Consider the following 23,933-nt stretch of genomic DNA (forward strand, 5'->3'; position numbering starts at 1 on the left):
GTTGAAGAAGGCAAAAGTACATAATTTTTCTAAAAATAAGACTTAAACACATCTATCTGCTCCTGATTCTAATAAAGCCCGAGTTCAAATAGTCCAAAATTGATGTAAAAGTCGTTCCAAATAAGCTGTAGCCATCTTGTTTACCTACGTCGCATCATCCCACCCACCAAACCAATAGAGCACCTTGATTGGCCCACAAAGCCAAAAGAGCGCTGTAATTGATGCACCATTGTGGAACAGTCACAGTGCTCTATGGGTTTGAAACCCCAATAGAGAGCTGTGATTGGTCCCGCCAGAATGCAGCTGGGGGCCACGGGACATTCCTAGCCTGTGGCCATAAACAGATCTTTGTGGTTGTTCAATGTTTATTTTCTTTAAGTAAGAGCTATTCTGAGGTCTCATTATTTTCCAAACATCTTTATTTGGAACAGATTAAAATAAAATGAGATTTATTTTTTATCACATTAATCTACATTTTCTTTTATCCTGTCCAGAACCTCCACAGCATCAAGTTTGGGAAAAAGAGAAGGTTCTGACTGACCAGCAGCTCTTTAACCAGGAGTCGACCTCCAGTTTGGACCAGGAGGAACCAGAACCTCCACTGATCAAGAAAGTCCAGCAGGAACTCTGTAGCCAACAGCATGAAGGGCAGTTCCTTCTGAAGCAGGAAAATGTTAACTTCATGGAGACTTCTTCTGAAGAAACAGAATGCCATGAACCAGAACAGAACAGGACCCAACCCTTGTGTCAGAGTTCTACAGAAGCTGAGAATCAAGATCAGGGTGGATGCAGGAAAAAAAACTCAGAATCAAAGGGCAATAAAGAACTGACACGTAACAAAAGACGTCAAAAAACCAATCATCACAGAGACAGTGTAAATGGTCAAAAGCTTAAAAGGCAGAAGAGGGCTCACAGAGGTGAAAGGCCATTTTCGTGTGAGCTCTGTGGAAACTATTTCAGTCACAAGTGGTATTTAAATGTTCACATGAGAGCTCACACAGGTGAGAAGCCATATCCATGTAAAACTTGTGGTAAATGTTTTACCGTCAGTGGTCACTTAACTACACACATGAGAACTCACACAGGTGAGAAGCCATATCCATGTAAAACTTGTGGTAAATGTTTTAGAGACAGTTGTAGCTTGACTAGACACATGAGAACTCACACAGGTGAGAAGCCATATCCATGTGAAAGTTGTAGTAAATGTTTCACACAGCGTGTTGCTTTGATTAATCACATGAGAACTCAACACATGTGAAATGTCTTTTCCATGTTTGTTCTGTAGGAGATTCAACCAGACATTTTCTTTCAACTTCTTATATGAAAATTCACACTTGAGATTTTATTCACAAGTGTGCTTTTATTAAAGCTTTTTCTACATTAAAATTTAGTCGAGGTTTTGTTTTTTTATACATTTTTTAAAGTTTATTTTACAGTAAATCTCTTGGGGTACAGTATGAATGAATGCCTTTTGAGAAAACATCTGTAGAAAAAAAGCTCTCCTGTTTCAAGAAGTAAAGGTTAGTCAGAAGAGTGAGTGGAAAGTGGCAGGATTTGGAGTCTGACTCATTAATAATCATGATGTAGGAACATCTTGCCTCTGACTGACTAACAGCAATGCGGCTGTCTCGCTGCTCCCGTTTGTAAAAATGCAGTGTAATTTGTGTGAAGGTTTCATTAGTATACATTAAGGACATATCAGCTGTAATGTCCATTTTTGGTTTGGGCTTTTATAAATAGCTAATTTTTGTTGAGTTTTTGCTTTCCCTCCCAAACCATCATGTTCGTGAGACTGTGAGAACAGTAGGGTGTGTATTTGTGGGAGATGCAGTCTCCCTGAGGTGATTGATCTGGTGAGATTAAAATCCAAATTACTTATTGGGCATAAATATGTATGTGTACACAGATTGGGTAACTTGGAGTTAGAGGGGTGGTCCCCTTTGGTAATTTGGAGTGTTGCATCCTTGTATCAGTCAGCGAAGGGCCGACCCTTCAGAGGATTGTAAGGAAAATCCTCCCGCTGACTTCAGTGTATAGGGTTAGGGTTAACCCTAACCCTAACAGTGTATACACGTCGGAAAAGAATAGAAACACTGGGAACACGATGTTTTTCCAAGGTGATTTAGCATTTTCTGACCTAAAATTAATGCAGAAAAGCTTATGGGGAGATGTCTTCATAGTAGCATGGTCGACCAGCTGCATAGAACACTAATCCTTAGGTTGTCAGAAAATATGTGTTATTTGTTGGAAAATATGTGTTCTTTTATTTCTGCTAAGGATTTTATTTTGAAGGTTTCCTGTGGTCTTTGTAAATTGAAACCATCCTCGTTCCATATGACTAAGTGTGTCGATTTAAAGGGTGAAGCTTTATTTTATGTTTTCAGTTATTGAGTTCTTGCTGGTTATCAGACTTCTAGCAATTCTGTATTTCAACAATATAGAATATATTTAGGTGCTGTATTCATGACCACAGCCTAAAGCAGAGATGAAACTGACTAGCAGTTCTCTATCAAACATTTTAGTTGTCATCTCTGGCATTACAGTTTAGAAAACGGAGGGAGGATGCACAAGCATAACAACAGAAAGCAAAATTTGTTATTAAGGAGGAAGCAGTTGCTGGTAAGCCTCTGAGCCGTGCAGCACTTGTTCCTTTTTTGAAGGAAACGCACTTCATTACAAAAACCAAACCACTCTTAAATCTTGAGCTGATTTTTTCTTTAACCGGTTTTATTGGTTTCTGCCCTTGTGTGTTTGTTTTTGTCTTTCTTTTCCTTTTGACCCCTCGTTCATCGTTTGTGACATCTGTCCTCTCAGCGGTTCCCAAACTTATTTAGACGCGCACCCCCTTCTATGTACCAACCATGTCGACGCACCCCCCAGCCCCCACATCAGGGCATGGCTCTCTCTCTATATATATATATTTAGAGTGCCTAGGTAGCACATGAAAAATGTAATTTAACGGTTTTCTTAAAGCAGGAACGTTTAACCTGTGCGGCCAGAGCTCTCTTCTTCTTTAATATGTCATCCCAAAATAGAAGCTAATATGTTAATTTGACCTGGAATGAAAAATGTTGTTATAAAACCTCTTAAAAGTTTTTATCACGGAGGAGGCAGCGCTCATTTCTGCCTTCAGCCTGACGGTGTGCCGGAGTTGGCGCAGCGTGCGCTTATTGAGTGAATGTAGGATCTGCTCCATCACTGACATCCCAGGCTAACAAGGAGTTACGCTCTCGTGTCAGCAACTATCAGCAAGCTGCAAAGAAATATGCAGATGCAAAACGTGGTGCAAGAGTGCCAAACATCAGGGAAGGAAGCTTTGTGAGAGTATGGAAGCTAGGTACAGGTACAGCCAAGTAGAAAAAATGCTATGGTCAGGCAGCATGAATTAACTACTTGTTGGGGTTATTAGGAGCGAACAATTAGTAAGCTTTAACTTACTTTTGGATTCTTCAATAAATTCTGTAAATATGAGAATATTTACTGATTTATTAATTAATTAAGATATTCTTAGACATCTCCGGGGCACCACCCCGTTCTACCGGGGAAAAATTGAATCCAAAACTCTTATCAGTCTTTCTTGAAGTTCGTAGAATCCTTGGAGCAGAGACTTCTCTTCGACACAACAAAGCTACTGGAGACGAAAATCTGAATTTTATGACGTTTAATTAACAATTTGTCAAATGAATAAACAGTGGCATAAATGAATAATAACCATGTGATATAATAAAAAGATGTATATTCAAAATAATGTTCAAGGTGTGTGTGTGTGTGTGTGTGTGTGTGTGTGTGTGTGTGTGTGTGTGTGTGTGTGTGTGTGTGTGTGTGTGTGTGTATGATGAATGGGTCTTTGTTTCCCAGCGCAGGTGTGCGCGTGCATGTGAGTGCGTGCGTGTCTGATAAGGCTGGTATGAGCTGCGTGTGTGGGTGCAGGAATTAAATCTTAGTGGCTTTAAGATCACAGCAAAACTTAACTTCAACACTTCAAAAGTTAACAAACAACAAAAGGTCACTCATATCTAATGATCTGTTAAAAGCTGTGGCCACAGCTTTAACACATAGAAATTAATAAAAGAAACGACCTTACTTCACGGTATATATCTATAACGTGTTTGATTACGGAAGATAGAGAAAACCGTCTGATAATTTGAAGCAAGTCACGCGGTCGACTGCTTATCTTGGTCTAGAAGAGACGAGAAAAGGTAAAAGTTTAAATGAAATAAAAACTTGCAGGAGAAACAGCTGTCTGAGCGAAGGCAAGGCGTCCCTTGTGAAGTTCGCTGGTCAGATGTGATTTACGCTTCTCCTCCCACGAGTGTCTCTCCACGGGCTGGACACAGAGAGAGCAAAGTTTCTTTGTGCTGAGTTTGATAACTTACAGTGAGCTTGATGGAGCTGGAGTTCCTTTTCCAGCGGTTCTGTGTTTGATCTGCTCCAGCAGCCAGCCTCCCGCTGGCTCACGTTGATCAGAGCAGCAGCAACAGCGCGTCCTTTACAGCCAGTGAACTGGGCATAAGAACAGTTAAGTTTCGTTTTTCGCTGAAACTTATAGTTTTTTGAGCTGGTTGTTGTGGTGACATCATCACCTTGCTTCCCTATGCAAAGCATCATGGGAAATGAAGTTTCTTGGCGCTGATGTGATTATTTGCTTTTCAGAGCAATTTAAACACAGTCATTTTGGAGAAAATCACTGCATAGTAATTTCCTCATGAGGTCAGACCCTCAACATACTTTATGGAGGATGCTGTTCCTCCATCTGATAAGCACAATTTGGGAAAAAGGATGAATTTGACTGCCTTCCAGGGAAGGTAGGTTAGATCTACAGATTGCAGATCACAACTGTGCCCCAAATATCTAGAGGACAGATGTCACAAACGATGAACGAGGGGTCAAAAGGAAAAGAAAGACAAAAGCAAACACAAGGGCAGAAAACAATTAAACCGATTATATCAGCTCAAGATTTAAGAGTGGTTTGGCTTTTGTAATGAAGTGCGTTTCATGCAGAAAAGGAACAAGTGCTGCTCAGAGGCTTACCAGCAACTGCTTCCTCGTCAATAACAAATTTTGCTTTCTGTTATGCTTGTGCATCCTCCCTCTGTTTTCTAAACAGTAATGCCAGAGATGACAACTAAAATGTTTGATAGAGAACCGTTAGTCACAGTTGTATCACTGCTTTAGGCTGTGGTCATGAATACAGCACCTAAATATATTCTATTGTTGAAATACAGAATTGCTAGAAGTCTGTAAGCCAGCCAGAACTCAATAACTGAAAACAAAATAAAATAAAGCTTCACCCTTCAGATCGACACTGTTTTGTGCAGCGCCCCTTTTTGGCCACAGGATGGCCTCAGCGGCCTTCTGCTTCGCCTGTCTCACTGTGAACAGGTGTTTATGATTATTCATAATCATGGATCAGCTGTTAAAAGCTGCCCTCTTGCCCTCATTCAGAGAGAAGGTACAGGGTAGTATAGACTCTTAGGAGTTTATGCTATTCTCTTCTGCTCGTGTGCTTGGCTTAGTATTTTTCTCGTTTGACTTTGGTATTTGACTCATTTTGGGATTTGGATTTAGGATTGGAATATTTGGTAACTTGACTTCGGACCGGCTTTAGATTTTGACTTTGGATAACCCTCGCTCTTTTTAGTCTCGTTGTTTATTCCCGTCCCCTTTTGGGTTGGTGTTTTCCGTTCTTCCCTTCGTTTTGTAGATAAGCTCCTTTGTGTTTTGTATATAGATATTTCTTTTAAGGTTGTAAGTATTCATTTTGTAATAAATTCCTTGTTTTTTAGCGACACTGCACTTTGTTATTATTTAATCCACACACCATTTTTATTACTCCCCTCCTCATCTCTCCTAGAGAGCCGGGGGACGTAATAGACACACTTAGTCATATGGGACGAGGATGGTTTAAATTTACAAAGACCACTGGAAACCTTCAAAATAAAAACCTCAGCATATTTAAAAGAACGCATATTTAAAAGAACACATATTTTCCAACAAATAACATATATTTTCTGACAACCTAAGAATTACTGTTCTATGCAGTCCTTGTAGAGGGTAAAGTGCTGTTCTGTTTATCGCCAGCAGAGGGCGCAGATTTCCCATTCTTTCAAGGAAACAAAACAGTGTTTGGAAGAAATTAGCTAAAGTCTTTTTACTAAAGCCTCATTTATGCTTCTCCGTCTGCGTCAGTGCGGAGACACGCAACGCCATCATCCGTCCTTGCTTAGGGCACGCAAGTACGTACGGAGTCGAGCCCACTTTTTTAAACATCTGTCGAACGAGATGGATTACGCAAGCTTGTGATTGGTCAGGACGCCGCTGTTGTTTACAGTGCCGCCATTGTAAAGAGAGCCGAGGATAACTAGCGGCAGACACGGAGAAGCTTGAAGAATACCTCGCGAAAAAACTCTAAAAATATGAACGTTTAATTCTCCCGTGACTGGAGGAGTGAAAAGATGCGCAGCAGGCGTTTTATTTGTGGACGGAAATGACAGGAAACGTGGGTTTAGAGGTGGGGAGCGCATGAAGCGGTGGGAGAATGAGAGACAAATATGTCCGTGTTAAAAGTCTCTTATATACACAAAAAACCCAATATAAACACACGATCTTGGACCGATACATGACAGGATACCACAGAACAGCGCTACGGCCTCTGTGGTCCTGCCGGGCACTTGCTTTGCAACACTCCCCAGGAGACGGAGAAGTAAAAGAGCAAAACGCTTCCGTCAATCCGTGCGTGTCTGTCCCTTGCGGAGCTGACGGAGAAGCATAAACCAGGCTTAAGGAAGTCTTTAACCTTTATTAATCCAGATTCATAATCCATAGCCGTCACTCACAGGAGACACAATGCCACCCACCACCTCAAACTGACCTACAGTGAAAGAAGATCAAACAAGACCTGCAGGCCTCTGGAGGTGTTGGTGATTTGGTGGGCAGTGGTGGTTGAGTGCTTTTGTTATCTCATCGGCCCGACCTGGCAGTACCGGGCCCGGCAGCGCCGAACCCGGTGTGGGGTGCAAGAGAGACAGTCTCATGCAGACTGACCAATGAAGAGAGGGCCTCAAGTTAAGACCCTCTCCTCATTGGTCAGTCCGCACGAGGTGTGTCAAAGGTTACCATGAGTGGGTTACATGATGTCAGGCATTCAAGTATTGAGTATATTTACTGCATATTACAGTAAAATATTCTGTATGTGACCATATTATGGTGATCCTTGGGTCGTGATGATGGGGCTCTTGAATATTGTTGCCCAGGGTTCAACGAAGTGTTAATCTGGCCCTGGTGGACTGTCAGTCGGTTGGGGGTGGGGCGGTGCAGAGACGTATGAAGACGGTTGTTCTGAGACATGAGACTGTATGTTTTTTGGTGACCATTCCAGCAGGAGTGTGTAAAACAGATTATTGCTTAATTAAAATTAAATAAACATATATATATTTAACTTGAAATAAATTGTAATGCTTGATTCCCACCTTGATTGTTGTGGTACAGCCATGGGAGGAAGTGATTTCTGTTTATTTCGGGTCCCAGCCAGATTCTCTGTGTTTACTTTTTTCTTCCTCTCACTGTTTCCCTGCTGCTCTCTCCATCATCATGCTCACTTATTTATACTTCCATCAGGTCAGGGTTACAAGGACTCATCATCTATCTATCAGCAGTAAAGTGTTACAGCTACATGCAGAGGCGGTTTTACCATTAGGCATAGGTAGGCGGCCGCCTGGGGCCCCCTTGTGTTGGGGGCCCCCCTAGCCCTGACCGCCAGCACCCCTCTGTTAATGCCACAATATTCTTATTACCAAACTGTGGCCGCAGACGGGATTGGACATGCGCACTTCTCATTACCATAATTCCTGAACCGTTCAAGATATCATTAAAATTCCAAAAGTGCTGAAAAGATTAAAATGGGGCTTTCCGTGCATATACAATACATTACGGTAGCCACCGGGATTCCCTGTCTTGAGCGCAGTGAATCACAACAAAGATTCAGAGATGTGCTGAATTTGTCATCCAAAATGCTCCGTTGTATAACTTTTGAAAGGCTGATCAGATTCAGGAAATTCCAACGGTTCCTAAAAGTACATAAAAGCAGCTTTCCAACAATCTATAGCATGAAGCAATCAGAGTTAGGGAAAATATCGCTACGAGGGGAAATCCTGCTGTACAGCCTGATTGAAACGGAGCGCAGTGCCGCGGTGAAAGCGGATAACGGAACGGGGAAGCTAATTAGCATAAAAACCAGCATGAAATTATGGAAATGCCTCAAAGAAAATCAACACGATCTATTAGGTGTCCCAGAAGGCTTATATCTGAAGACAGTGACCGGACAGATCTCCAGTGAACCAGGATATGAATGTTTGTTCAGTCTTTATTTTTTATTTTTTTATTTGAACAACCCTCAACTATTTGCTAATTGTAAGATTCAGCATCATTCCAGCATTATTTATCTTTTTACAATAAATAATTATTTTTGCTAAAACAAATGTTTTTGGTATAGCAGTGCACGGTGTGCCAGAGAAGCACCCCATGGCGGTGTGAGGTGTGCAGGACTCTGCCTGCAGCTGGAGAGAAGCTGCTTCAAGGTCTACCACATCAAATAAAAACGTCTGAAAGTTTACAAAAATAAAGTCTTAAAAACTGCTACAAGACACCAAGGTTCAAACTTTTTAAAGAATAGATGCATTTCAGTTCAAAGTTTAAATTGTTTGCCCAGTAATTTTGAAGTTCCTGTTCAGTAATAACTGTAAAAAATTCAAATCCGTTTTTTGCTTTTTTCACTTTTAAGCTGATTTTTTTAAAGGCTGTAATAGAAATACATTCTAAATAGAAGAAGAAGAAGAAGAAAATATCATTTCTATAGCGCCTGTCAAGATAAAAATCACGAGGCGCTTCACAAAAACAAAAACAAAAATATAAATATAAAAAAGCATTTAGAAAATGTTTAAAAATATATTTAAAATGAGCAAAAATAGGCAATTGGGATTTAAAAGAAAAAATGTAAAGAAAGAGAGAGTGAATAGGAAAGAGGGAAATCAGTGAGGAAGGTGGAATAGGTGGGGAGAGCAGAATAAAGAGAGAGTGGTGAAGAAGGTCATACAAAAGCCAGCTTGAACAAGTGAGTCTTCTGCTGCTTTTTAAAGGAGACCACTGAGTCCACTGATCTCAGGCTCAGGGGGAGAGAGTTCCAGAGTCTGGGGGCCACAGCAGCAAATGATCTGTCACATTTGACCTTTAGCCTGGTGCTGCACAACCAGTAGGCTTTGATCACTGGACCTCAGGGACCTGCTGAGGGTGTAGGGACTAAGAAGATCACCAATGTAAGATGGTGCTTGTCCATGCAAGGCCCTGTAGACCAGAACCAGGATTAAGAAATGAACCCTAAAGTTGACTGGCAGCCAGTGAAGCTGGAGGAGGAGTGGCTTCACGTTTCTTTTCGTGAAATGTTATAGTGGTTTGGAAATACAAACCATACACTGAAAGCTGAGGTTGTTCTGAAAAAAAGGAGAAGAGTTACACACACTTTACACTTTTATTACAATTTTACAGCCATAAGATTAAAAAAAATACCAGGCGGCCCTGTTATAATTATGGTCATAAGAGGGTTATTAAGACTGCGATGCACAAACTGGAAGTGATTGGTAGTCATTCCACTCCAATCCAGTTGGTGGCAGTAATGCACCAAATTGTTTGCCAAGTGCCATAAGACCACAAATAAGAATAAGAAGAGAGGCGGGAGCATTCGTAACAAACTCAAAGCGATAGTCAAAACATTAAGCATGACATGAAGTTATCCTAGTGGCTCCAATAAGAGGAAGAAGCAGCATGCTTCATAAAAGCTTTTATCTTCACTTCTGAAAGTGACGTTGTTTTTCGATGTAAACATCAAAAGGAAGCAGAAAGGAAAGACAATGGAAAATGTTTAAAGGGAGGAAAACAGACCAAAATGGAAAATAGAAAAAAAAAATAACTAAGGATAAAGCACAGGAGTGCTGACAGAAAAAAGAAAGCAGAGCAAATATTGAAAGCACTCAAAGGGAGGAAAATACAGGAAAAAAAGAGGAGGACTAATAAAAAGGGAAAATAACTCATGTCAGAAGAGGGGAGAGTTTCGCAAATCCAGTTAAAGGCAAGATTGTCGAAAATTTAGTGTAAGGGGCCCCATGTCTGTGTTTGCCTTGGGCCCCCAAATTCCTAAATCCGCCCCTGGCTACATGTCACAAATGCTTCCTGGGAACTTTTAGTTATAATTAATGTAAAATTATTTAAAATCCATCTAGGGTCATTCATAATATAACCAGGTATTGTATTTTGCCAAGAAAAGGAATCTATCATGTTAAGCTAACTTCTTGATGTAACTGCATCCACTAAACAGAGGATTATGTTCATGTGGGTCACCAGCATGAAGTTATTGACGTTATGAAAGCAAACATGGCTGGAATCAGTTCTACTGTAATCTTATTATTCTTTAAGTGTACATGCTGCTGTAATGAGTGAATGTCCCCACTGTGGGATTAATAAATCTATTCTGTTCTATTCAATACATTTTTATCAGCCAGTAGGAAAAAAATACGTTTGAGGAATTTTGACCTTTCTAGGCTTCCGTACAAATAACCTGGTTAAGGAGAAGGGGTTCATCTCCCAAACAGAAAAAACACACTAGTAACACGGTGAATTAATTCACCCCGTAACCAACTAATGTAGGAGACGGGCGTGTGAGTGAGTCACCGCGGTAGAAAGCCCAGCTTGCTGTGAGCTTGAGTAGCGAGCGATCTGTGGCTGATGAGTGAAAACAAGACAAAACACATTCAGGACTGAAGCTCCATCAGAATCGGCTTTATTTCTCAATAAAAGCTTGTCATTTTGGTGTCACTGTTCAGGGAGAGAGAACCGAGCCTGCCCGTCCCATCCGCTGCAGGTGAAGCTCACCGCTCCGCCCACCTCCCAGCCAGAGCGGAAAGAAGTACATCAGCTTGGATTATACATGTAGTGGGATGAGTCACCTGCCACCAAGTAACTGGACGACCTATCATTGAGGGAAGGCGCTAATATAAATAGGGCCTGAGGTGGCGCTACAGCGATCTTTTACTTTGGCTCAAACTTCCGCTTCTTGTGTGAAGCGCCATTGTGTACCGGACTCCGGCGTGTCGGACTGTGAGTACTATCTAAAAACTTTATGGGTGCTCAGACTCCTATGTGGCTTTGCAGGAGGCTTTCTTTTCACGCCGCCAACAGGAAGAGGAGACATTACAGGAATTTTCCCTAGCTTTAATGGCCCTCATGGCTGCAGTGCAGCAGCAGGCCCCCAGCGAAATGGTAAATGCTGAGGTGTTGCTATGAGACCAGTTCGTAGAATATGTGGTAGATGGGTCCTTGCGCCTTGCATTGAAGCAGTTTGTGCGTGGGAGGCCTTCGGCTACACTATTAGATGTCCGAACAGAGGCCATTCGGTGGGAGCGGGAGGGGATATCGGGAGGGCCTAGAGGCCGTGCCCACTCCATGCCCTCAGTGTTAGGTCTCCAGTATGGTGTGCAGTGTCCCCCCACTGCAGGTGGTCCTGGTTTCTTCCCAGCTGCTGAGTTGAGTGAGATAAAGGAGATGCTAAAACTCCAACAAGATAAAATAAATAAACTTGCTCAAGATGTTTCTTCGCTGCAGGGTACACGAAAAAAACCTCGCCCCACTAATCACGGCCCCATAATATGTCGACGGTGTCAGCAAGCAGGGCATTATGCCAGTGACTGCGATGGGGTTAGAGTCTCACGTCCCCAGCCCACCCAGCCACCACGTCCTACTGCAAGGCAATCGGAAAACTAGAGCCCGCCGAACGGCCGAGCCACAGTTCGGGGGGTATAGTTAGTGGCTCACAACTGGTTGCTGCTAGTCAGGGAGAAGCCTCGAAGTTGGTGTCAGCTTGCCCCCATGTGGAGGTACTAATGGGAGGCGTAAATGTACCATGTTTGTTTGATACCGGTTCTATGGTATCTACGGTCACCGAGGGCTTTTTCCGGCAGCATTTTGAGCCTTGGGGGATGGACCAACTGCAGTTCTGTAACTGGTTGCAGCTCAAGGCAGCCAATGGGTTGGCTATCCCTTATATTGGCTACCTGGAGCTTACTGTAGAGTTATGTGGTAGATCACTAACAAATTGTGGTGTGTTGGTGGTCAAAGACCCCCCGAGTGGTACCTCTGGTTTTCCTGGCATTGTGGGGATGAATATCATCCGCAAGTGCTACAGCGAATGTTTTGGCCAGCATGGGATGGCTTTGTTTGAGCAACCCCCTGTGTCAAGGGCCCCCTGAGCCTGTTGTCCAGGCATTGCAGAGGTGTCACCAGAGTAAGGGAGACATTCCTCAACAAACCTCGGGAGTAGTTAAGGTGCTTGGCCGACGGGCACGTGGCCACCTCGTGCTCGGAACAGTTCACCGGTTTACCTGCGTTGTTTGAGCCCCTAGTGTCTGGCCTCCCTGCCGGGTTACTCACCTCTCCATCTTTGGTGCAAGCACAGAAAGGTAAAGTTTATGTCCCGATTATTAACGTTGGCAACACGGATGTTTGGCTGTACCCGCGCACTACGGTTGGAACCCTGATGAGGGTTTTGGTTACTAGTCCGCCAGCTGGCTTAATGGGGATACCATCTGGGTCAGCTGTTGTCTCATCTCAGGCGGTCTCGGAGTCGGTAGTGACTCAGCTGCAGGCTCTGGAGCTACCTGCTTTGACAGCAGAGGATGGGAATAGTGTGAGGTCTCTGCTGTTAAAATACTGTATGCTTCTGTTTTTTCAGAACGTGATGGAGACCTGGGGTGCACAAAGCTGATCTCCCATGATATTCCACTCATGGACGAGGTCCCTGTCCGGCAGCGCTTTAGGCGCATTCCACCGTCAGAATCTGAGGTGGTCAGGGAGCATATTAACAACCTGCTGGAGGCCCAGGTAATCCGGGAGAGCAGCAGTCCATATGCTTCCCCCATAGTGCTGGTACGGAAGAAGGATGGGAGTCTGCGCATGTGTGTGGACTACAGGCACCTAAACAGCAAAACCAGAAAGGATGCCTTCCCCCTCCCTCGTATCGAGGAGTCGCTCGATGCGTTGAGTGGTGCTCGCTGGTTTTCCACTTTAGATCTAGCCAGTGGCTACAACCAGGTACTTGTTACTGAAACAGATCAGCCCAAAACAGCTTTTTGTACCCCTTTTGGGTTGTTCGAATGGAACCGTATGCCTTTTGGTCTTTGTAAGGCCCCCAGCACCTTCCAACGGCTAATGCAAAGACTCTTTGGGGACCAACGGTGCCAGTCTTTATTGTTATATTTGAATGACATTGTTGTTTACTCTTCCACCATCAAGCAACACCTGGACTGGCTGGAGATGGTGCTGGAGCGGCTGCAAAGAGAGGGGCTTAAGGCAAAGCTGCCCAAGTGCACTTTCTTTCGACAGGAGGTGCAGTACTTAGGGCATGTGATTTCGGACAAGGGTGTTTCAACAGATCCTTCTAAGGTTGAAGTGGTGGCAAACTGGCCTATCCCTGTGACGGTGTCAGATCTGCGGTCATTCCTAGGATTTGCCAGCTATTACCAACGGTTCGTGGAGGGGTTTGCCAAGTTTGCTGCCCCCCTTCACAGGCTGTTGCGGAGCTGGGGAGTGCAAAGTCTGGCCGGAGGCAAGGGCAGAAGATTGGCGAGTGCTGGACCAGGTTGTGTAACGACAGCTTTGACGCTTTAAAGGGTCGATTGGTCACTGCACCGGTGCTAGCATATGCCGACTATTCTCTCCCTTTTATTTTGGAGGTGGATGCTAGTTATGGTGGTTTAGGTGCAGTACTACCTCAGGAGAAGCAAGGGCAGGTGAGGCCTGTAGCCTACACTAGCAGAGGGTTGCGGCCCCCTGAGCGCAACTTGGCCAACTATAGCTCCATGAAGTTGGAGTTCTTGGCACTCAAGTGGGCAATGACTGAAAAGTTTAGGGAGTATTTGTTGGGCCATCGGTGTATTGTCTACACAGATAATAACCCGCTAAGCCACCTGTCATCTGCCAAGTTGGGGGCCACTGAGCAGCGTTGGGCTGCCCAGTTGGCTTCCTTTGACTTTGAAATAAAGTACCGCCCGGGGAGGAGCAACAGAAATGCAGATGCGTTGTCTAGACAAAATCCACCGGCAGACAAGAGCTAGCTTCAATGCTCCCAGGAACACCCCTCCCAACGCCACTGCAGCAGGTTTTACAGGCTGACCAGTCTGAGGTGGCTCAGGCTGCTGTCTTTGCATTGCCTCATTTTAATCAGGCTGACCTTTGTGTTTTACAGCAAGCTGATCTAGTCCTTAGTGAAATCAGGGCATTTTGGATAGAAAAGAGACATCCCACCCGTGAGGAAAGACCAGTTGTCTCCGGCTGCGTTGGTCCTCCTCAAACAATGGGACCGGTTGGTGGAGAAGGATGGGGTCCTGTACCGGCAGATCTGGCTCCCCCGGGAGGCTGAGGGGGTGTTGCAGATAGTGTTGCCTGCCACCCTGAGGGAGGAAGTGCTTACTGAACTTCATCAGAAGCATGGCCACCAAGGGGTTGAGAGGACACTGCAGCTGCTCAGACACCAATGCTACTGGCCTAACATGACTGGTGATGTGGAGCAGTGGTGCAGTAAGTGTGAGAGATGTCAGGTTGCCAAGGATACCCAGCGGGGGCCTCAGGCCTACATGGGACATTTGTTGGCCTCTCGGCCAATCGAGGATTTGGCACTAGATTACACTGTGCTGGAGCCCTCTGGTGACAGGTGTGAGAACGTCCTGGTGATGACAGATGTCTTCAGCAAATATACACTGGCTGTCCCTACCAAGGACTAGCGGGCTTCTACTGTGGCACAGGCATTGGTGACTAAGTGGTTCTTGAAGTTCGGCGTTCCAGCACGGATACATTCAGACCAAGGCCGAAACTTCGAGAGCACTCTCATTCAGCAGCTGTGTGCTTTGTATGGGATCAAGAAGTCCCGAACCACTCCATACCATCCATCAGGTAATGGACAGTGCGAGCGGTTTAATAGAACACTCCATAACTTGCTTCGCACTTTACCCACTTCTCATAAACGAGACTGGAGTTCCTACTTGCCACAGCTGCTGTTCTCATATAACACCACTCCCCACCAGGCCACAGGGGAATCTCCTTTTTTTCTTCTGTTTGGACAGGAGTCAAGGCTACCAGTGGACTTCCTCCTTGGTCGTGTCCAGGCCCCAGTGGGAGGCCATGTCCAAAACTGGGTCCAGGAACATCAGAGCCGGCTACAGTTTGCCTTTCAGGGGGCAAGAGAGAGAATGGCAGCAGCGGCTCAGCGTAGGAAAACCTACCACGATCAGCGGGTCAAAAGCTCCCCTCTGGCTGAGGGCCAGCAGGTGCTACTGCGGCAACATGGCATAAAGAGTTGGCATAAGATCCATGATCTGTGGAGCCCAGTGATACATTTGGTGGTGAAAGCACCAAAGGAGGGAAGCCCAGTGTATGGAGTGGCACCAGTGGAGGATCAGACCAAGGTCAGACATGTTCATCGTAGCATGTTGAAGCCACTGGTAGGAACCACTCCACTGGAGAACACTGCTCCCCCTCCACGGTTGTCTGTCCAACGGGAGGATGAAGGGGAGCTCTCAATGAATAGTGACCTTGATGAGGGTGACCTTTTTGTTTTGGAATTCCAGGATTATGCGACAGTCCCGACACCGACCACCACAGTGGATCAGGTTACACTGGGGGCACCGAGGGCAGAAGCACATCCAGCTCCCACAGTGCCCACAGAGTCTGAGTTAATGGTGACCCAAGCCGCCCCACTTGTTTCGCAACCTACGCCAGTTGCCCATTGCCCTGCAGTAACTGAAACTAATGTCCGGCGAACTCAGAGGCGCACTGCTGGATGGCACTCCAACCTCCACCACCTCCCTAGACCAGTAGGAGGGTCAGAGCAACAAGCTGAGCCCCTGACTGCGGACATATCAGGTATGAGGTGGATAGTTTTTAGACCATGGGAATGAATCCCAGGCTTTGGTGAGTGATCGTCGGGGCGACGATCTATTTGGTAGGGGTGGATTGTAGTGGGATCAGTCACCTGCCACCAAGTAATTGGACGACCTATCATTGAGGGAAGGCGCTAATATAAATAGGGCCTGAGGTGGCGCTACAGCGATCTTTTACTTTGGCTCAAACTTCCGCTTCCTGTGTGAAGCGCCATTGTGTACGGGACTCCGGCGTGTCGGACTGTGAGTACTATCTAAAAACGCTGCAGTAGTTGCATGGAGTCTGGTGTTTATTGGTTGCTCCTGCCACAGGAATTGTTGTATGTGGTCCTCCCAGAGTAACAGAAGGCTTCTCTTTTATCCTATGTGCTTCAAAGAAGTGGTATGTACATCTGCGCTCCTCTCCACTTAGCTGTGGCTTTAGGATAATGCTAATTAATGTGTCTTCCAGATCCAGGAAGGGGTGTGTCTCCACGGGAGACTCTGTTGTTCTGCTGCTTTTCTGCACGCTTTCATGGGATCTCTGATTACTGGTTGTTGACCCAGTGCTGGACCATCATCCGGCTCCAAGGCCTCTCCACCCCGCTGCTCGGACTGGTTGACGGGATCAGCGTAGACCATCAGGAGCGGCTTTTGTCACTCGCTCCTCTGTACTGAATACCAGCGGAAGGCGTACACCCGCTGTGGGGTTGGGTATTTCAACGAGGGGCAGCGGGCCCTACCGGCAGTTGTCGTCGGCCCGGGAGCTCATAAGGACGGCTGAGGCGCAAGCTAATAGACTCGTGTGAAGGCGAGCTGTATGCTCGCTCATTTCCTGACGCTCTGCCTGCTCAGTCGTGGCTGTGTTTTAGTGTGTGTGTGTGTGTGTATGTGTGTGTGGATTTGGATTTTCACCATGCTTTCTGTTTTCTTTTCATTTAGGCTGTGAGCTGACAGTGGTGGTCCCATCTGATGGTGTGCGTGTGCTCCAGAGTCACTTCACCCCCCCGAATGCATGCACGTGTGATTGGGGTGAAGTTACTTGTGGTTGGTATTTAGTTCCGGGCTCTCTTAGGCAGTCCCATTAGTCAGCCTCAGCCTAAGTTGATTTGGTTTTAATCAGTGTTTATCTGTGGGTGCATGGTGTTTTTAGTAGATTATTTTAAACTCATTTTATTGTTCTTTTAATAAAATCTCTGTTTATGTGGAATGGAACTCCGTCTCAAGCTTGATTTGTAAAAATGAACTAATGTGCCTTAGGTCCAGTGGTTTTGGTTCCTGATAATCAGGTGGCGTTGTATTTCTAAATTGATAAGTGGCCCCGCTCGCCACATACAGATGGGGTCATGTGTGTGAAATGCTAGTTAATTTGTTACCTCAGTGTTGCTCGTGTGCATGTTGTCCGGTAGCTTGTACTATAATTAATATAATCTGTTTTTCTTTTCGGGCTGCACAGTGACACAGTGGTTACAGCTGTTGCCTTGCAGCAAGAAGGTCCTGGGTTCGCTTCCCAGCCTGGGATCTTTCTGCATTGAGTTTGCATGTTCTTCCTGTGCATGCGTGGGTTCTCTCCGGGTACTCCGGCTTCCTCCCACAGTCCAAAAACTTGACTGTTAGGTTGACTGATCTGTCTAAATTGTCCTTTGGTGTGAGTGTGTGTGTGCATGATTGTTTGCCCTGTGTCTCTGTGTTGCCCTGCGATGGATTGGCACTCTGTCCAGGGTGTACCCTGCTTGATTGCCCGTTGACCGCTGGAGATAGGCACCAGCCCCCCAGCAACTCTACATGGACAAGCGGGTTCAGAAAACGGTTGGATGGACGTTTTTCTTTTCATAAACCTGTCTGCTTGATGCCATTCTGGCCATGCCCTGCGCACTGTGCATGATGCGCATTTAGGTAGCCTTCGCACACGGGGAGAAACCGGCAGTATTGGTTATTCAAAGTAAAAAAAAAATTAAAGTTTTGTTATATTTAAATTCATTTAAAACTGATTATGGTTAGTATACATGCGCAAATATAAACTGCATACGTCTCGTATTTACATAATTTTAATGTTTACCCAAAATAAAATTCTTAAGGTATGTTGTTTTAAAAAACATGTTAATCCTTCTGAAAGTGTGGTGGTTTTTATTTTGCCGTGGCGGTACGCTTACTTGTATACTTGCCCAATAATTCAAAGCTATCTGTTTTATTCTAAGCTGTATTGGCATCTCACCCATTTCTACCTGTAGTGCCACAACAGGTGTAGTTTTTAGTGCTCCACAACACACTCTTAATGCTTGACTTTGTATGATTTCAGTCCGTTTCATTAATGTTTTAGATGCTGAACTATAAACTATACTCCCATAATCTATCACTGATCGTATCATTGCACTGTACATGTTTTTTAACGCCTGAGCACTAGCCCCCCACTCACATCCTCTCACACATCTCATTATATTTATTACTTTCTTGCATCTTTCCTCTATTTTAGTTATATTATCCTTCCATATCAACCTTTTATCAAATATTACTCCTAAATATTTAAACTTATCTACTTGCTCCAACTCTTTTCCATACAATGATAAATTCTCCATTACTTTCTTGCCCTTTGTAAACACCATACTTTTAGTTTTTTCCACTGAAAATTTGAAACCCCATTCATATGACCAGTTTTCCACCATTTTAATTGCTTCCTGAACTTTCTTTTGCACATATTGGATATTTTTCCCTTTCTTCCATATTGCTCCATCATCCGCAAATAATGCCTTACCAAACTCATTCCCCACATTCTGAAACACATCATCTATCATATAAGTAAAATATCGGACTAATGACACTTCCTTGAGGAGTGCCATTTTCTACTTTACACCCCCTAGAAAGTGTACTTCCTATTTTTACTTGAATATTTCTCTCACTCAAAAAATCTTCAATCCAGTTATACGTTCGTCCTCCTACTCCTAATTTTTAAAGTTTTATTAACAATCCCTCTTTCCACACCATGTCATAGGCTTTTTCTACATCAAAAAATACTATCACTAAACTCTCTTTATTAATCAACGCTTTTCTAATTTCTGCTTCTAAATAAACAATTGCATCCATAGTGCCTCTCCCTTTCCTAAACCCACTTTGATACTGTGATATATTTTTATTTCTTTCCAAATAATCTGTTACTCTATCCACCACCATCCTTTCCATTATTTTACCTATATGAGATGTCAATGCAATGGGTCTATAACTATCTGGACTACTTGATTCCTTTCCTACCCTAACTATTGGTACAATAACTGCTTCTTTCCAATTTTTTGGTAATCTTCCTGTTTCCCATATCATATTATAAATCTCCAATAATTTCAATTTCATTTGCTTCCCTAATTGTTTTAACATTATATAGCAAATTTGATCTTTTCCTAGACTAGTCACACCTGTTGTAGCTAATGCACGTTCCAACTCAAACAAAGAAAAAGGCATATCCATAGTACTGTTAATATTATCTTCCTCACCTCCTCCCCCTTGTGTTTCATTTTTCCTTCTAGTTACTTCTCTCCTTTCTCTTCTTTCTTCTGATAAATTATCAATACTGTGGAATTTAACAAATGTTTTAACAAGTACTTCTACTTTTTCCTCATTAGTTACAGCAAATTCATCTCCTACTTTTAACACAGAATAACTCCATTCATTCCTTATTCCTTTCATTTTTCTTATCATTCCCCAAACATTACTTATCGTCGTAGTTCTCCCTATTTTACCACAAAAATTTCTCCAACTTTCTCTTTTTGCTTTTTTAACAACTCTTCTCACCTCTGCTTGCAATTTTTTATAATTCAGTAAAATTTCCATATTATGCGTCTTCCGTAGCATCTTTAGGCTTTTATTTCTCGCTTTAATTGCTTTCTCACAGACTTCAGACCACCATGGCACATTCTTCCTCTCCCTTGTGTTACCTTTAGTTTTTGGTATTGCTAATTCTGCAGCCTCAATTATCACACTTCTAAATACTTCTTCCATTTCCACTACCTTATCTGATATCACTACTTTTGACCTCCATTTTTCACAATTATTTCTAAACTTATCCCATTCAGCTCTTTTAAAAATCCACCTCCCTTCCCTGCCTTCCACCATCATCCCTCTAGTCTCGAAAAGTGTCGTTAGAACTAAACAACGATCACTTGCTATCGTATCTTCTAGTACTTCCCATTCACTATTACCTGCCAACTCACTAGACACTAAAGTTATGTCCAATGCTGACATTTTACCCGTATAAACATCTATTCGAGTCCCTCTGCCATCATTAATGCATACCAGATTTGCCTCCTCCATAATTTGTTCCATTATTTCCCCATTTAAATCAGTTTTCCTAGCCCCCCACACAGTACTATGTGCATTAAAATCACCGCACACAATTAAGTGTCTGCCATTAATCCCAACTCGTGATCTTATTCCCTCAATCTCCAATCTTTTGCATGGATTATAATAATTTATTATAATAACTTTCCCCTGATTAGTGAACACCTCCACTATTACAAATTCTTCTTCTTTTCCGATCTCTACAGTTCTAAAATGAACATTATTTTTAATAAATGTCACACACCCGCCACCTACTCCCCCCGATCTATCACACCTAACTTCTATATACTGACGAATCTTAAAGTCAACCCCTACTTTAAGCCATGATTCCTGAATACATATAATATCAGGCTTAAATTCTGACTTATCAATATAACTTTTAAACTCCTGTCCATTAACTATTAAACTCCGTGCATTCCATTGTAAAACCCTCAACATTTATCACCCCGCATTTCCCAAGTCCTGACCGGCTTGAGAACTTAGAGTACTTTGTACCTCCTCCCATGTTAGATCGCTGATATCCAGATCATGTACTGCTGCTTTTACGATGATTTGAATTCTTTCAGTTTTTGATTTGGCCTCCATTGTCGCATTTATCACTCCAGCTATGAAGGTAACAAGTTTCTTTAGATCCACCAATACTTCCCCGTCCTCTTCTCAAACCCTCCTATTGTCAGATTCTTCCCTTATTCCTTCATTACTATCCTCGGTTCTTTGAGTTACCATTTTCACTGCATCAGCATATGATATCTTGTTTTTAACTCACTTGCTGTATTTGCAAGTCATTATCTGGCATCCTGCATACGTCACACTGTGCTCTCCTCCACAACTACAACACTTTGGGTTCATCTTTCTTCCACAGTTTTCATACCCATGATCCTCCCCGCATCTAGGACACCTTACTTTCCCTTTACATACTGCTGCAGTATGTCCAAACCTCTGACATTGAAAGCACCTCAACGGTTTAGGTATATATTCTCTCACCGAGTATGCTATGTACCCTAGTGTCACTTTTGCAGGTAGAATTTCCTCCTCAAACTCCAATAGGATTCTCGCTGTCTCTCTCCTTACTCCTTACTCCATCTTTGAACACTGTGAGTCGTTTTGCCTCCTTTATCTTAGCACCTTTTATATTAGCTCTGACTTCTTCCTCTGACATTTCCAGCGGTATCCCCCAAATCACCCCTTTCGCTCCTCTTTCTCCCAGTCCCACCTTACTAGCACTAATCACCTGACATTTTCCTACTTCCTTCAATTTGCAGGCTTTCTCACTCTGCTCTTTACTTTTACACAGTATTAGCAAGTTACCATCTCTCAATACTTTAGCAAGTTTTATGTCACCCACTTGATTTTTCAATATCGTCGTCAACTTCACAGGATTCAGAGCCTGAACCCCATTTCCCTCACGAAACCTCAAAATAACTTTAAATTCTTTCCTTTCTTCTGTACCTCTTTCCTCATCGCTATGCACCACTCTCCTTTGCTTTCTACTTTCACTTCCGTCAACACGACATGCCCTCTTTTTCTTTACCTGTTCCTGTCCAAAACTCAATTCCATATCACTTCCACTTTCCACAAAATCGCCCCACTCCTTCTCATTCACAGCACAGCTGTGCCTACCCGCCATTGACGCTCCTCCACCGGCTCGCGTCTCCTGTCCAAAGCCTAGCGCTTCCCTCCTCCCAGACTACTGAAGGCACAGCCCTTTTATGCAGGTGTTTGCTTCATCAGGTAGATTCAGTTCAGCTGTGCTCCTCAGCAGCCCGGGAGAGAGGAGACGGAGGGGCGGCGTCAGGCTGATTCACTGGAGCTTGGTGATCTTGGCTCCTGCTCCTCACTCGAGGCTGGCAGCCGTGACAACCCAGGACAACTCTGTACCAGACGATCGGACACTTGCGTCTCCCCTACCAGACTGAGTGTCATCTTGGATGAACCACATCCTCCTGATCTCCGGATCCACAAGAGGGTCCTGTTTGGGTGAGGTAGCACACGAGAAGGCGTTTGATGCTGTTTTCTCTCTAAATAACTCAGTTAGCCGCAAGACATCAATTCCATCCAGAATGCTTCTGCTCTCTGTGAAAGAAACCTTCTAACAACTCATTCACGCATCCAAACTCGTATTTTTCATTTAGCTTCCATTCAGGCACAGGTTTGCTTTTAAAACAAGTTTAATATCAAAGCTGTTAAAAAAGATTTCATTAAATTGTCATCCTTGAATTGTCATTTTATAACTGTTGTTTCAAATCTTCCAGTTTAAAATTGTTAGTAATAAATTTCTTCATTTTTAAACTTGCGTCATTATTGAAACGAAACACAGAAAAGGTACAATATTTCTGGTTATTTGAAAGCAAAGATCCTAGCTTCTGATTCAAAATAACTTTTGCCATTAAATTTAATTATCTAAATTAAACATTAATCTTTGGATTAATATTACATCAAACAGGTTGATGTATGAACTTAGATCGATATATAAGTATCCGGGATATTTATATATATGATATAAGCTTCATAGGTTAATCTGATTGGTCATTTTCGGAATCTCCACTGAATAGCAACAGAGGTGATTTCAGTGTGCAGATAACTCTACAACTGGAACATCGTTGGACTGAGTGTTTGCCTGTGATTCATTTCTACAGATTATTGCAGGAGTCTTGTCATCTCCTGTAGGAGGACTACATTTGTCTGGGTGTGACAGAATGACTCTGCTATTATTGCAGCATTTGAAACTGATCATTCTTCTGGGTGAGATTAACGACTTTTAGGTTAGAACCTTATTTATTGACCATTTTCAAAGGTAAGCCTCCATCCTCCATCTTCCATGCAAACATGTTTTATGATTTTTGTTTCTGCAAGCCCCTGTCTCCATTCAGCCAGCTCACCTGTGCCTGTACAGTTATCCCCACGTACGCCCATGGTGGGCCCACCCTAAGACAGACTTTTGTTGTTCGACACTCCAGCTAAACTGTACTGGACCACCTGCTTACATTTCATGTAATCTTTCTATTCTTCCACATTTCAGACCTTTAAGTGTATCTGCATCTGCATGGTGGCGCAGTGGTTAGCACTGTTGCCTCGCAGCACGAAGGTTGCAGGTTAGAAACTCTGCTCGGCTGCGGCCTTTCTGCGTGGAGTTGCGTGTTCTCCCCATGCATGCGTGGGTTTCCTCCGGGTACTCCGGTTTCCCCCACAGATCACAACATGCCCTATAGGTTATAAATAGTAAGTCGCGTTGGATAAAAGCGTCTGCTAAATGAATAAACAAAAACATCTGTTTCTTCTTGTTTTACAGTCATGTGATGCATTTCCAAGAAACTAATCTCACAATAAAGCTGCTTTTATTGAACTGAAGTTTCTTTTAACAGATGTCTGACCAGGGCTGGATATGTGACCTTCATACTAACAAACCACAAGAACACTGTAGCAGCAGCATACAACATAAGTGTTGCATTGGATTACTCTTGTCCTACAACTCCATCGATTTGTCATTTGATCATTTTTCTTTCCCCTGGAGAGTCTCTGAAACCATCAGTCAGCAGACTGAAAGCAGTAGGTCCATCTCTCCGACTGCAATCTTGACTTCATTAAAGAGGAGAAGTTAGACTCCAGCTCATGATTACCAACATTAATCTTTTGTTTACTTTCACAGAAAAC

General features: G+C 43.5%; 1 protein-coding gene across 1 annotated transcript in view; it reads left to right on the forward strand.

Moving 5' to 3' along the window:
- The window catches only part of LOC129157143 (zinc finger and SCAN domain-containing protein 31-like), a 36,605-nt gene extending 35,219 nt beyond the window's left edge, over window positions 1–1,386 (forward strand). The window contains exon 2 of the mRNA XM_070548020.1: window positions 495–1,386. Within this exon, the coding sequence (XP_070404121.1) occupies window positions 495–1,258 (764 nt within the window). The 3' untranslated portion in view covers window positions 1,259–1,386. The remainder of the gene's footprint in view (window positions 1–494) is intronic.
- The last annotated feature ends 22,547 nt before the right edge of the window (window positions 1,387–23,933 follow it).

Source organism: Nothobranchius furzeri, chromosome 2 (assembly GCF_043380555.1).
Source record: "Nothobranchius furzeri strain GRZ-AD chromosome 2, NfurGRZ-RIMD1, whole genome shotgun sequence".
Taxonomy (NCBI): domain Eukaryota; kingdom Metazoa; phylum Chordata; class Actinopteri; order Cyprinodontiformes; family Nothobranchiidae; genus Nothobranchius; species Nothobranchius furzeri.